Below are 14,528 nucleotides of genomic sequence, written 5' to 3'. Positions count from 1 at the left end.
AAAGGACAGGCTTAAAGAATGTATGATGGTGCTTAACTAGTGTGTCCCAAAATTTATGGCAAGTGTTCATGGCACAACTGATGTCTTAACCCTTGGTCAGCATGCGCATGTGCGCTGGACCTGACAGGGGCAACACATCGCGTGCACTAACAAATGGTTCTGCGTGCCGCCTGACACGCGTGCCATAGTTCGCCATCACAGCTATAGGGGAACTGTAGTGTATATCATGGAGGCTTGGCCAGATGATAGAGGAGTTCTACAGGAGCCCATCAACTACTGGTCAAAATAGTTAGCAAAAGTTAGTTAGGGTTTAATCTTCCTTCTTCCTTTTCAGCCTTCTGGAATGGTTCAGAATGTACAGTACCTTCTGAATGGTTGGATGAAGGTGTATTGGCTGTCCCAATAAGCTTTGGCAGAGCTGACACAACAAAGTCACAGTGTGACCAAAAAAAAATGCTTTGCTCTGGTTTCAAATAAATTGTGGCAAAATAAAACAAAAAAAGCTCAATTGTTTAAAACTAGCCAATATTGTATGATTGGTACCAGCTGCTCATGCGGAAATGCCCTGAATTGAACCAAATGGAAATATGCTACGTTATCTGTGTAGCATATTTAGATGACACTTGATAAGCTAGCATGACTAAATTGCTTCTGCTCCCGCTCGTTCGCCAATAACCTCCTCCTCCTCTGTCTTTCCTTTCCTTTCCTTCTCCTCAGGTACTTGAAGGAAACACTAATCCATACGACATTGTCCTCAAGGACCTGGAGGCCACCTATTATGGGCGATTCATTCGTTTCATCCTGTGACTGATCACTCTACAATGTGTTCTCAGATCGAGCTGTACGGTTGTGTTTGGTTGGTAAGCACACACCTTTGAAGAGGATTCATGCTGAAAGAATACTTCAGTCAGGGAACAGCAGATGGAGAAAGGAGAAGTCCCAGGCCCAAATTGTCAATAGATGAAAGGTTGATGTTTGCGGTGATGTACCTCTAATTGCGTAGTGCTTCTCTGCCTCAACAAACTTCAAGATGTGTGTGTTATCTCTCCACTGAAGTCCACACATCGTAAGGTTGCTCAGGTGAGAACACTGACCTAGAAAATCAGACTGCTCTCTGACTATGTGGAATGCAAATGCAACCTTCCTATGCAGAGATAAGCACAAGAAAATATTGTTCTATAAGCTGAAACAGAAGCTGATTTTTACAGATAGTCTGATTTGCCCATGCAGAACGAGAGACACATACACGCACACACACACACATACACACACACACATAGGGGGGAGGGAGGGAAGGAAGGAAGGAGGGAAGGAGGGAGGAGGGAGGGAGGAGAGATGCTGTTGCCACCCCCCGGATATTCTAACAACATAATGCATGTTGGAGCTGTGGAATGAAATTGGACTCACATTTGCCAGGAAATATACTATGATGCTCATTTTTTAATGTGATGTGTCTCTTAATCATTGATAACAGAGTATTGACCAACACCAGGTTCTTAGGAAAGGTTTCTTCTTTTTTTCTTTTTTTTTTTTGCTATTAAGGGTCCTGCAAATGTTAATTGGATTGGTACAGGAAAAATTCAAATTGAAGATTTTGTGCTAGAATTGTAACATCACTCTATCACTGTAGTAATATCTAGTCCAGTGGTTCCCAAACTTGGCAACTTTAAGACTTGTGGACTTCAACTCCCAGAATTCTCCAGCTAGCTCTTCTGGCTGGAGAACTCTGGGAGTTGAAGTCCACAAGTCTTAAAGTTGCCAAGTTTGGGAACCACTGATCTAGTCTATATTAATGTTTGATCATCATAGCAGTGATTGGTTGACACACTATTTTGTTAGTGCCCAAATCCTAATTCTTCTATACTAGTCCCAATGGTGCTTTGACAACTGGACTTTATTGAGGTTTTTTTTTAAAAAAAAAACAACAAAACAAAACATTTTGCTTCTCATCCAGGAAGCTTTTTCAGTGCTAAGGAAGTATGTGAAATGGAAACAATTTAAAAGGCAAAAAACGAATGTATTATCTCTGTGCAGAGGCTGGATTTATTAAATTATACGAAAAGGAAGAAGGTCCAGATAAATTTGAAATCAGATTTGGAATTAATTGTAAAGAATCCTTCCCATAGGAAAACTCCACATGAAAAGATTTTTAAAATTGGACACTAGAGGGAACTAAAGATTACAATGAGAGGAGATTAACATTTAGTTCACAATTAAAACATGAAGCAAAATATTTCAGCTGGGCATATTGAATGATATTTTTGAAGAATTGTGTTAGTTTTTAGCATTGTACTTACAAATTTTAATAAAAATACTATTAAAAATAATTCAGGCAGCTGAAGGAGATCTCATAAATGCATTAGGTTAATTACACATTATTGAAAGGTACTTATAATCTGTCTCGCATCTAACCTATATTTCAAACCATCCTATTTCCCTTCCTTCCCCGATCCAATTTAAACTTACATCAGTCCTAGCCATTCTATGCATCTAAAGAACTAAGCTGTAATTCACAAGCTATGCCTTTTAATAAAATGTTGGAAAAAAGGAACAGAAAAGTAACTCTATTTCTATTCCTCTACAGATGGGTTGGTTTCATATATGCTCCAGCTGGACAGCAATTAGTTTTACCTGATGGCAACGTGGTTTACTGAATATTCAATCTATGATGGTTAATGTGAGTTGTCTATTCATATGTCCAATGAAGGAGAGGAAAAACTTTAATGTTTGAGGCAAAATCGTCCAGTGTTCAAATGCGAACAATAGAAGTAAAATATAAACTATAACTACAGTATTTTACAGAAGATTTTGGCTGTCTGACACCTTCATATAATTTTGATGATTAGGGGGAGATCTTGTGTTCAGTGCAACCATCCTTATTTCCAAATGTGCATCTTATGTGAGCAATAGTATGTAGGCTAAAACTCAGGTATTTGTAAAAAAAAACAACACCTGCCATACTTGTATACCATTATAATCTGATAAATATAAAAGATGCATTTGAAAAAATGTTATGAGGTGCCTACATTTTATACCCATTTGCAGCACCCAGCAGTTACGTGACCATGATTTACATTATTATTTTTTTTGCCAGAAAAATTCTGGTTTCTAGCAAAAAAAAGACCCTTTGGGAGGAATAGGTTTGCTTCACTTACATGTTTACTAAGTGACCATTGCAAAAAAAGGTCATAAAATCAGTCATGGTCACATAATGACTCACATTATGAGTCATTAACAACTAGCATGACTTATAGCCATAATCCTGGGCTCAATTACAATGGTAAGTCAAGGATTACCTGTATGTAGGAGTCACAAGGGGACATAAGGCTCTTTTGCAAATGCTATCTACAAGCGTCTATGAATCTCTAGAGTGACTCCAAAACCTTTTCTTCCATAAATTGCTTTTAGAATAAAAGAAGATAATCAGCCCTAGCTAAAAGGAATATTTTATTCTATTCCTATATCACTGTGATTAACTTGATAAATAATACCCCCCCCCCTATCATGCCATTTGTTACCATTGCTAAACAGATTTGTATAAAAATTTATAGCAAAATGTACAACGTAAAAGGAAAACAAGAAAAAGTCAAATACAATTAGGTGCAAATACTGAACTGCTAAGAAAACAACAACAAAATCTTTAAAGACTTCAAGCCAATGAAGCTAAATGATTTTCTCCAGGGACGGCCTTGATAGGGGTCTGCCTCCAAATTCCATCAGGAGGCAGGTAGCTGCACTAGCGTTGGTACTGACCTGTGGGGAACTGAAGTCCTTAACTCAACACCCCACGGTGCGTCGTACCTTGAAGGGGGCTTTTAACCGGAAGACTATCGGTGGTGCACTGGTACCCTACCTGGATCTGTCTAAGGTTTTAAACTCACTCACCGGATCTCCTTTCAAGCCTTACGGACAGCCACGTTACGTTAAGGTGGCATTTCTCATGGCATCACCTCTGCTAGGAGAGTCTCAGAACTGACCAGGAAATTGGCTCCCTCTGTCTTTATCCAATGGACTTTCCACTAAGGATTCCACATTTCAACTTCTGCTTCTGCTAAATAAGCCTACAATTCCATCCTATTTTAATTCTGTTTGAAAAAAATCCACTTTCGCTACCTGTTTCCCTGAAAATAAGGCTCCCCAGATAATGAGCCCATCAGGCTTTTGAGCGCATGAGCTAAAATAATCCCTCCCCTGAAAATAATCCCTCCCCAAAATTATTGCAACACAGCAGCAGCCTTGAGGTGACTATGCTCGCCGCCTCCTGCACCCAGGGCCAGATTACAGATGAAAAGAGGCCCTAGGCTATTCCACTTATGAGGCCCTTTCACCTCCCATTTTTAAGTTTGTAAATTACATGAGAGACAATAAAATACATAATTACTGTGATATATATCAATATATATCAATATATATAGCTGGCCTCCCGACGGAGGGCGGCTCTGCTCTGTGGCAAAGGCAGCGAGGCCAGCTGCCTCCCCTGCTGCACTCAGCTGCCTGGCCGCTGGTAGGCTCCGTGTTGATAGGGCGGCTACTGGGAGCGGCCACGCCTCTTCGCCTGACCGCCGGTGCCGGGAACGTTGGCGGGCTCCCCAACTGCCGCGGCACTGGGACGTCTTAACCAATACATTTTATGTTTGTTTATTAGTCACATGCGTAGAATTTCTCCTTATTTTCGGTTCAGTGTTTTAGTGTTCACTGTTTTTAGAATAGTGTAATTTTAATTTTGCTAACAATTTGAATGTAGGCCCCTCTTGATCTTGAGGCCCTAGGCTGAAGCCTAGTTAGCCTATAGGAAATCCGGCACTGCCTGCACCTCAAAAATAATAAGACCTCCCCAAAAATAGTCAAGCGCTTATTTCGGGGGTCCAAAGAAAATAAAATCCTGTCTTATTTTTGGAGAACACGGTACCAGTTTTGGACAAACTGGTTTTGTTGAAATTCAGTAAGGAAATGCTAATCTTGTCCTTTTCTTTCCTTCTCATATGTCTGCCATCAGCATGACAGAAGGATTAGGACAGCTAACAGATGGGGTTTCTGGCTTGGATGATTCAGCCAGAGCCACGAATATCATGTATGGCCTGGTTTATGATTATGTTGGTTGGAGTAATGAGAGCACCACAAATGGACATGTGGAAATCACCTTTGAATTTGACCGAAATCAGAAATTTCACCACCATGAAGGTTAGTTGTCAAAATGAAGCTTCAGTCCAGATTCCTTTCAGGTTGCCAACTAAATACTATTTAGAGCAGTGACGTGCGGTCAGCTTTATAGCTGGTGAGGCACTTTTTAGACTTGTGGACTTCAACTCCCAGAATTCCACAGCCAGCATGCTCAGTTCTGATTTAAAGCGACAGCATTTTCCCCCTTGCAAAATAAGTTTCCCTTTTTTTTTCTTCTCCCTCCCCCTCCTTCCTCCCTCTCTCCCTCCCTCCCCCCTCTCTCAAACAAACACACGCACACAGAGAAATTGGATCCCTCTCTCACTCACACACTCACTCTCAAACAAACACAAAAACAGAAGTTGGATTGGATATATTTTCCAAAGGCTTGAAAGCAGCTCCTCTGTCATACCCCCCCCACTTCCCCTGCTGCCTTCCGATCAAACTTTTTGAATTCCTCCTCCCCCCTCCCCACACACGCACCTTTTCCAGCTGTTTCAGAGACGATTTCAACTCTGCTTCTGCCTGCCCTGCCCTCTTGAAAGGCCAGAGCTCTGAGTCAGACTGAGCTAGTTGCTCCCAGAGAACTCTAAAAAGCCTCTAAAAATGCCCTCTACAGGAGGCGAGAGAACACATGCCTCCTTTGCATACGAAATGGTTTGCTTGTTAACCCATGCTTAACTCTTAAAAGGCAAAAAATTGCTTATGCACAGGAGGCCCATATTTCTCTGGCCTCCTCCTATAGTTAACACTAAGCACTGTTCCAAGTCACTGTGAATCTGGTAGCAACTACCTTGGCTTTAATTATTTAAAAAAAATTCTTTAAGATTCTTTCCTTTTCCTCATTACTGCCTCTAGTGACTGCACGTCCCTGATTTAGAGTACGGGGAGAGTTGAGGGATCCTCTCTATACAAAAATGGTACCTATCTTTTTCATACAAGAGCCGAGGTGGCGCAGTGGTTAGGGTGCAGTACTGCAGGCCACTTCAGCTGACTGTTATCTGCAGTTGCAGCGGTTCTAATCTCACCGCTCAAGGTTGACTCAGCCTTCCATCCTTCCGAGGTGGGTGAAATGAGGACCCAGACTGTGGGGGCGATATGCTGACTCTGTAAACCGCTTAGAGAGGGCTGAAAGCCCTATGAAGCGGTATATAAGTCTAACTGCTATTGCTATTGCTATTAACTTATGTCTGTATGGTGAATTTTGTTTATGTGCAATTAAAAGAAATTAAAACAGAAAATTATGAATTTGCTCACCCTGGAGACACTCCTCTGAATTCAGGAATATCCCATGAATCATTGGCATATTAATGTGTTCATATAAGCATGAATACCAAGCTGGAATAGAGATGGATTGAAACCCTCGGGTTATATAAATTTGTTCTCCTAATTTGCAATTTCACAGACTGGTAAGTAGGGACACACCGTACTATTTCATCATATATTATACTTGCACACAAAGCAGCCACGCTGGTTGGGACACATCATGGTTTCAGAGGTAAATAAACATGACCAGTTTATAGAACATCTATTTCTATTACACAGGTTCACTGCAACAATATTTTGCCAAAGATGTAAAGATTTTCAAGGAGGTGCAGTGTTACTTCCGCTCTGATGCAAATGAATGGGAACCAAACACCGTCTCCTCGCTACTGGTACTAGATGATGTCAATCCCAGTGCCCCTTTGTTACAGTACCCCCCTTTTCCATCGGATGGCTAATGCCATCAAATGCCAGTTTTACTTTGCTGATACCTGGATGATGTTCAGTGAGATTACCTTCCAGTCAGGTATGATGAGGGAATTCAGGGTGTTAAAAGAAATGCAATATACTGAAATCACTGATATATTAATACATGAATGGGACAGAGAGAGCCTCATCTAAGATGTTACTTATAAATAAAATTCTGGAGATAAAGTTACCGATTATTTATGTATCAAATTTCTATATCATCTACACAGGGGTCTCCAGCCTTGTCAAGGAATTCTGGGAGTTGAAGTCCACGAGGCTTAAAGTTGACAAGGTTGCTGGGGTGGTTTCTCGCCGGCGGTGTCCTCGTGCACGCGGGCCATGCACGCTATGCGTACTAGCGTCTGTGTGATGCTCCAGCTGCTCCTGGAGGATCGCGCAGGCGCTGTATGCGTCCTGCGCATGCGTGGAAGCGCAGAACTCATCAAAACCGGGTAAGGAGCGTGGGCGGGCAGGTGGCGCCCTTCGCTGTTCCCGGAAGTTACTTACTTCTGGGTTCGCCGACCAACCGGTTGGCGGGGATCGCCGCGAACCGTTGAAACCCACTCCTGCAAGGTTGGAGACCCCTGATCTAGCAATGACTCTGGGTGGTTCACAGACAACAATGATGGATTTTATATTGGATTTTATGAATTAGGGCTTGCTACATTGCTACTACTAAATGCCTTGCCATCAGCATTTCTCCCCAAGAACTTTGGCCCTCCAAAGGAGACAAAACAGGAAAATGTTTTAGTAAATAATATAGACTAAAACTGTTTTTTTTCTTTTGAGTTGTACAAAGAATTTGCTGAATTTGTTCTAATGCATGCAGGTCGGGCTGACATAGAGAGCAGTCGCGGTTTTTATCAATGTTGATAGATTGTTGAGGAGATTTACTGTATATATTTTCTTGATGAGGCTTCTATATCGCTTAACTCCCACAGGCTCTGAGCAATTGGGAAAACAAAGCGATAACAGAGAGTTTTAAAAAACTAGTTCCACAAAATATTCCCAATCAGCATACTATAAACAGTACCATCCATAAAGGTAGACTAAACCTTCACCTTCCCCACATGTTTTCCTGAACAGTCTTTGTAGTTTATAAGATGAAGGTGGAGTGGATACTTGGGAAGTAAGCTGTTGCATAGAAGGGAGGCCATCACTGAGAAGGGAGGGAGGATTCTTTGTAGATGGCGTTACCCTCAGAGGAGGTGGGTTCCTACCAGTTCGCACCTATTCGGTAGAAACCGGTGTCGTCAAATCTACCGAACCGGTTAGAAGAGGTTCCACCAGTGACCCGGAAGCAGGCCACACCTACAGAAGAGGTTCCAAATTTTTTGAAACCCACCACTGAGGAAAAACCTTATCTAAACTTCTCTTCCCTGTTATGCAACTTTGATCTTACCTAGACAGACCCAAAAATAAACATTGGAGCAGAAGTCTCCCTTCCCAGTTACAGCCCCACCTTTCGGGGAGTGAGTACACAAAATGTTAAAAGTATGAGAGACCACAACTCAGCCTTTCAGCCTCAAATTTCTTCTTCGATGTGAGATTTAAATAATAGGAATAAGAGTAAGTCTCATTAGGGTAGCAAGACGCTCCAATCCGCATGATGAAATTCTCCTAACATTCTGAACAATGAGCTAAATTGCACCACTAAATGTGGCCATTTTGCTGACAAATTTTGGTCAGTTGTCTTGGATATTTTGGGTGGGCTACAGAATTGCATACAGTCTGTGGATCAAAAGTTCCCCATCTTTATTAGACTGTTGATAGTAAGCAATAGATGTGGGTAAATAATTGTCATACTTAGCAAAATAAGTAACAGAGATTGCCTAGATGCTGTTCATTATTAATAATATTAAAAATAATTTATTTGCTTCTTCATAAATGTATATTTTCTTTTAGTGTAATATTACAGAAAATATTAAAATAATATGATAGAAAATATTTGACACACATTGTTAGTTTAAAGTCCAGCAATAAATCTTCAGTGTAATAAAAGTTTATATAGTCTGACTACTGATTGTGAATAAAAACACATTGAGGTGATTCTGTTTAGACTGTAACTAAAGCAAATTAAATTCTAAAGTTCTAAGATTAAGGCATTTAAAATAAACCTATTGGGAAAGGAACCTGTCCCCCTTTTGGAAAAGAAAAGAATCTTTGGAAAAGAAAAGAATCTTCCACTGAAAAAAACCTTAAACCAACCTCCCTCCCTCCTCCTCCTTCTTTCTTTCTTCTTTCTTTCTTTCTTTCTTTCTTTCTTTCTTTCTTTCTTTCTTTCTTTCTTTCTTCCTTCCTTCCTTCCTTCCTCCTCCTTCTTCTTCTTCTTCTCTTTCTTTCTTTCTTTCTTTTTCTTTTTTAGTTTAATTTAGTCAATTTAATTTGAGAACTGTAATGCTGGTTCCAGTCTATCAGAATTTGGAACCTTAATGATGATCACAAATATCAAAAGACTCTGAAGCAGTTTTTTTTTTTTAGTTTTGCAAGAGATCCTTTCTAAATTCACACCAGGCTTTGAATGGCAATCATTGTATTTCAATTATATTACCTCCCCCCCCCCCTATATCTTTGGCTCATTTATGATGGACTCAGATAAATGCCTCACAGGTTGTGGCCAGGTTGCAGAATGCAGGTTATACTCTTTAGGTCTATTTATTTATAGCAGTGCAAAGTATGTGCAGGGATGGTCTACCCACTTCCTTTGCCCGGTATGCATTTGTTGTAAGGTCTAAATAGTAGAGCTTTGACTCCTATATTTCTCTATGAAGGGAGAATCATCCAATTGGTGAGGCATTCCTCCAGTGGTGGGTTTCAAAAATTTTCGAACCTACTCTGTGGGTGTGGCCTCCTTTGTGGGAGTGGCTTGCTTGGCCATGTGACCTGGTGGGAGTGGCTTGGCGGCCATGTGTTCTCTCTCTCTCTCTCTCCTCTCCTCTCTCCTCTCATCTCCTCTCTCTCCTCTCTCTCTCTCTCTCCTTCCTTTTGTCTCTGGCCCTTTTTCCTTGTTTTTTCTTTCATCTCTCTCTCACTTTTTCTTTTTTCTTTCTTCTCTTTCTTCTTTATTTAGTTATTTCATTGTCTTTTCTCTTTCTCTCTCTGTGTGAGTCTGTCTCTGTGTGTGTGTGTGCGGCGTGGTGGGTTTCACAATTTTCTGGAACCTCTTCTGTAGTGTGTGGCCTGCTTCTGGGTCCACTGGTGGAACCGCTTCTAACTGTTCGTAGATTTGACGAACCGATTCTACCCGAACTGGTGCAAACTGGCAGAGAACCACGCACCCATATCTCCACCAGCATAGTATCTTTGATTAGTTTCCATGGAAACGGGGAAGTCAGAAGACGCTAGATGTGACCTGTAATTACTTTGGTACTTCTGAATGGTTTATCATAATTTACTTTATGTGAGGTTACTCTTGCAATCAGTCAAGAAGATTTGGTTCACAATGTTGCTGGTCAGATTCAGCTTCTCATGTGTCTGATAAGATATTCTATGTTCATTATAAATTTGCATGGATTATATTTGAAATCAGTTTGCTAATTTATTTGATTTGATTGCATATGCTGTTCAGTTAGCAAATACTTAGAAAAGTGGGATATTGTTATCAGCAATAATGCATAGTCCTTTCTTGTCCCTGAAGAGAATATTAGATTTATATCCAGTGCACTTATATCATTATGCCTTGTTTTTTGACAAGCATATCCAGTGCAAATGCAGTTGAAACAGGCAGCTTTGGAATGTGATTGCCAACATACTTGAGCTCATTGTAAACTTTAGCTTTTTAAAGCTAAAGTTTACAATTGTCTCTACCTGCTATGAATATGAGTAATGTTTCTTTTTCCTTTTCATTTTTTTCTTAGATACAGCGATGTACAACAATTCGGGAGCCCTTCCTGAGTCTTCAGTGACCTCCAACTACCTATGGTATGTACTTTGCTATGTCGGGGAAATATTCATAAATGAATTTTTATTTAATACCACAAAATTTTGTATGTGTGTGTTTATATCAGGGATACCACCCCACCCCCCCATAAGCAGGATTCTTCTGGCAAGAGTGATGCTATTGGAGGTGAAAGGAAATATTTTTCTAAATTGGAGCTTGAAATTTAGTAGGTTCTTATTTGCAGCCCTTTTTCAGAAGCATAGCACTTTCTTAATATATGGTATGCTATATGGCCGTGATGGCGAACCATGCATGCGTGCCACAGGTGGCATTTAGAGCCATTTGTCAGGGCACGCGGGGTGATGCCCTGTCGCTGGCCAGCACACATGCTGACTTTGGCCTTCTTTTGAGGCTGTTTTTCGGTCCTCTGGAGGCTTCCCGGAAGCTTGCAAAGTGCAAAAAACTGGCCCTACGAGTAAAACCGAAAATTCAGGAACACATTTCTGGTTTGCTCGTAGGACTGTTTTTTGCCCTCCGGAGCCTTCAGGGAGGCCTCCTGAAGTCCCCTGAAGGCTCCGGAGGTCAAAAATTGGCCCTATGGATGAACTGGAAGTCACTTCCGGTTTGCTCATAGGGCCGGTTTTTTGCCCTCCAGAAAGCTTCTGGAGCCTGGAGAAGTGTGAAAAAAAAACACAGCAAAAGCAGGGAGGGGTGTTTGTTGCTATTGTGTGCATGCGCGGTGCACGCATAGCATTATGGGTGTGGCATGCCGGCACACAACTCCCCCTGCTTTTGTCACAGCAGCCAAAGAAGGTTTCCGTCATTGCTATATGGTATAACTTGTGGTTATACAATAAATTTACTTACTTACATTCCCACATTCAATACCAGTCTCCAAAGCTGTTCACCTCTCTTGTGTTAGCTTGAAATGTACAATATCATGGGGAAAATAATTAGTTGTCCAGGCTATCTTTTCTATGATACTTAAGAGAAATCCAAAGAATCAGTGTTTTTGGATATGAAGGTGGAATCATTTAGTATGCATCAGAGGTGGGTTCCTACTGTTCGCACCAGTTTGGTAGAACCGGTTTCGTCAAATCTACCAAACCGGTTAGAAGCGGTTCCACCAGTGGACCCGGAAAGGCAGGCCACACCTATAGAAGAGGTTCCAAATTTTTTTGAAACCACCACTGGTATGCATGTTTGTGTATAAAGAGTAAAATGGATAATATTTATAAAACCAGAAAAATAGCTTAATAAAGGGAAAATAGAACAACGTCCATGTATTAAAGAAATACAGATACGAAAACATACACATTTACAAGATATTGTAGGGATTCTGTATCAAAAAAGGAACTTCTAATTTTCATTGCCGGATTCCAACTTTAAGTCCTTGTCATTTAGGTTCTCAAAACCTTTTTCTTTAGCACCTTCCGTCTTTCACTTCTCTGTTGTTTCTGTTCTTACTATTTCTGATGCCTTCAGTAGTTACTCTCCACACCTCTGTAAGGAAATCCATCTTTCTTTTGAGAACCATTCCTGCAGTGAAAGGTTTATAGCCCTTAGACAGAGTTTTCTACTATTGAGAGGTAAGTAAAATATCAAATGCTTAACAAATTAAACGTCAAGAGACAACACAATGTTATAAAGATAGGTTACCAATCTGTTCATTCATTGTGACATCATAAATTCCTAGGACTATGGAGAGACTAACTTTCTTCATGCCCCCTCGCCTTCTCCAGCATGACAAATGAGTTAACTGCTGATAAAAGAATCTGAAACAAAATGGAATAAGGTGATTTATTGAGTAAGCAGTAATTATGGAGCAGTTTCAATTTGAAAGCAAAAAGGTATTTCAGAGAGAATGTGGGCACATACATAATCCTGTCAACCACAAGCGTCTTTTCCCAGGATTGAAATTGAGAAGGACACCATGTGATACTCATACAGCTCCTCTATATAGCTCCATTTTATTCCTGAAGATAGAATTGTTCCAAAAAAAAATATTTAACAAATACAGTAAAGCATAGGCAACAAATAAAGGATTTTAAAATGGTAATAATAAGAGATATTTTTGGTGGCCAATAGAATAGCAAAAGTTCAATCCTTGAGGAAAGTCTTCCAGTGCCAAACTAAAACATCAAGGCTTTTAAACTGCAATGATCACTGTCATATCTTCAAAATCTAATCACCAAATAAGAGTCTCCAGACATTATCTTGGGAACCAGATTGGTGCAATATTTACAGCATCAGGAGATTGTGAATTCTAATCCCAGCTTAAGCACAAAACCAGTTGCATGACCTTGTGCCAATCAGTTTCTCTCAGCCCTAGGAAGGAGATTCTGGCATGACTATCTTGGCCTGCAATTGCTTCTAGATTTAAAAAATAAAAATAGTAGCTGAATTATGCTTCAAACAATGAACATACAAATGAATGTTTTGAAAGATACTTCTGTTTGCAACTGTTCATTACGCCAGCATTGTTTTAGCATGCTTAGACTAGTTTAGTTATTAATAATGGAAAGTCTCTTATTCTTGGTGGCTTATCCAGCTTTTACTTATGTGATAGATTGGGAACAGTAATTGTCATGTTATTATTCAAAAATTCACATTAAAAAAAACTGTTATCATGGTAAGAGAAAATTGTATCTTTCCAATTAATAATTTATTTATTATATATTATTATTAAGTGGTGGGGCAGCAGTTAGAATCCATATTGCAGGCAGTTTGAGTCTTACCAGGATCAAGGTTGACTCAGCCTTCCATCCTTCCGAGGTGGGTAAAATGAGGACCCAGGATTGTTGGAGGCAATATGCTGACTCTGTAAACCCACTTAGAGAGGGCTGTAGGTCTCAGTGATAATTGCTATTATTTATTTAATTTATTTAATTTTATTATAAAATTGGTATAATTGTATATCCATCCACCTCCCATGAAAGGGAATGTTATCAAGGACTGATGAGAAATTGCAATATCCTTATGACAGAAAGACTTGCTTCAAAATACACATAGCAATAGCAATAGCAGTTAGACTTATATGCCGCGTCATAGGGCTTTCAGCCCTCTCTAAGCGGTTTACAGAGTCAGCATATTGCCACCAACAATCCGGGTCCTCATTTTACCCACCTCGGAAGGATGGAAGGCTGAGTCAACCCTGAGCCAATGAGATTTGAACAGCCGAACTGCAGAACTGCAGTCAGCTGAAGTAGCCTGCAGTGCTGCATTTAACCACTGCGCCACCTCGGCTCTACATCTGTATTCCTGTTACTAATACATATTTATTGCACTTTGAATGTGTGGTAAACTACCAGCGGTAATGTGTAGGAAGAGAGGAATGGAATCCCACAAGGGTTGGCAACTAATTGGCTTTCCTGTCTTTTGTTTCATCATTTCACCTGAAACGTATGATACACAATTATCCTCGTCTCTTCTAACAGATCCTACTCTCAAATTAGATGACAGCAACACTCGCATCTTAATTGGCTGCTTAGTGGCCATCATCTTTATCCTCGTGGCTATCATTGTCATCAGTCTCTGGAGGCAGTTTTGGCAGAAGAATGTTAGAAAGGTAAGAGGACAGGCAGATGCTAGGAATGCTCATCATAAATATATATTATTGAAATTGGCTAATGAAATTAACTTCTGGTCTAAAGGTCATTAATAAAAATTGGGAAATAAATGTGTGTGCATGCATATTTTTTATGTATACATAAATTCCTCATGCACCCAAAGAATCTTGATATAATTATGACTGATT

At 40.2% G+C, this 14,528-nt stretch overlaps 1 protein-coding gene across 1 annotated transcript in view; it reads left to right on the top strand.

Moving 5' to 3' along the window:
* Positions 1 to 14,528, top strand: part of DDR2 (discoidin domain receptor tyrosine kinase 2) — a 67,097-nt gene that overhangs the window by 30,955 nt on the left and 21,614 nt on the right. Inside the window, 16 exon segments of the mRNA XM_032226112.1 lie at positions 718 to 796; positions 799 to 860; position 1,543; positions 2,585 to 2,599; positions 2,602 to 2,650; positions 2,652 to 2,696; positions 4,997 to 5,043; positions 5,046 to 5,083; positions 5,085 to 5,156; positions 5,158 to 5,181; positions 6,706 to 6,718; positions 6,721 to 6,851; positions 6,853 to 6,949; positions 10,749 to 10,798; positions 10,800 to 10,812; positions 14,209 to 14,339. Of these exon segments, the coding sequence (XP_032082003.1) occupies positions 718 to 796; positions 799 to 860; position 1,543; positions 2,585 to 2,599; positions 2,602 to 2,650; positions 2,652 to 2,696; positions 4,997 to 5,043; positions 5,046 to 5,083; positions 5,085 to 5,156; positions 5,158 to 5,181; positions 6,706 to 6,718; positions 6,721 to 6,851; positions 6,853 to 6,949; positions 10,749 to 10,798; positions 10,800 to 10,812; positions 14,209 to 14,339 (867 nt within the window).

This window comes from Thamnophis elegans, chromosome 11, assembly GCF_009769535.1.
Source record: "Thamnophis elegans isolate rThaEle1 chromosome 11, rThaEle1.pri, whole genome shotgun sequence".
In the NCBI taxonomy this organism is placed as follows: domain Eukaryota; kingdom Metazoa; phylum Chordata; class Lepidosauria; order Squamata; family Colubridae; genus Thamnophis; species Thamnophis elegans.
This window is presented reverse-complemented; position numbering and strand designations above follow the sequence as displayed.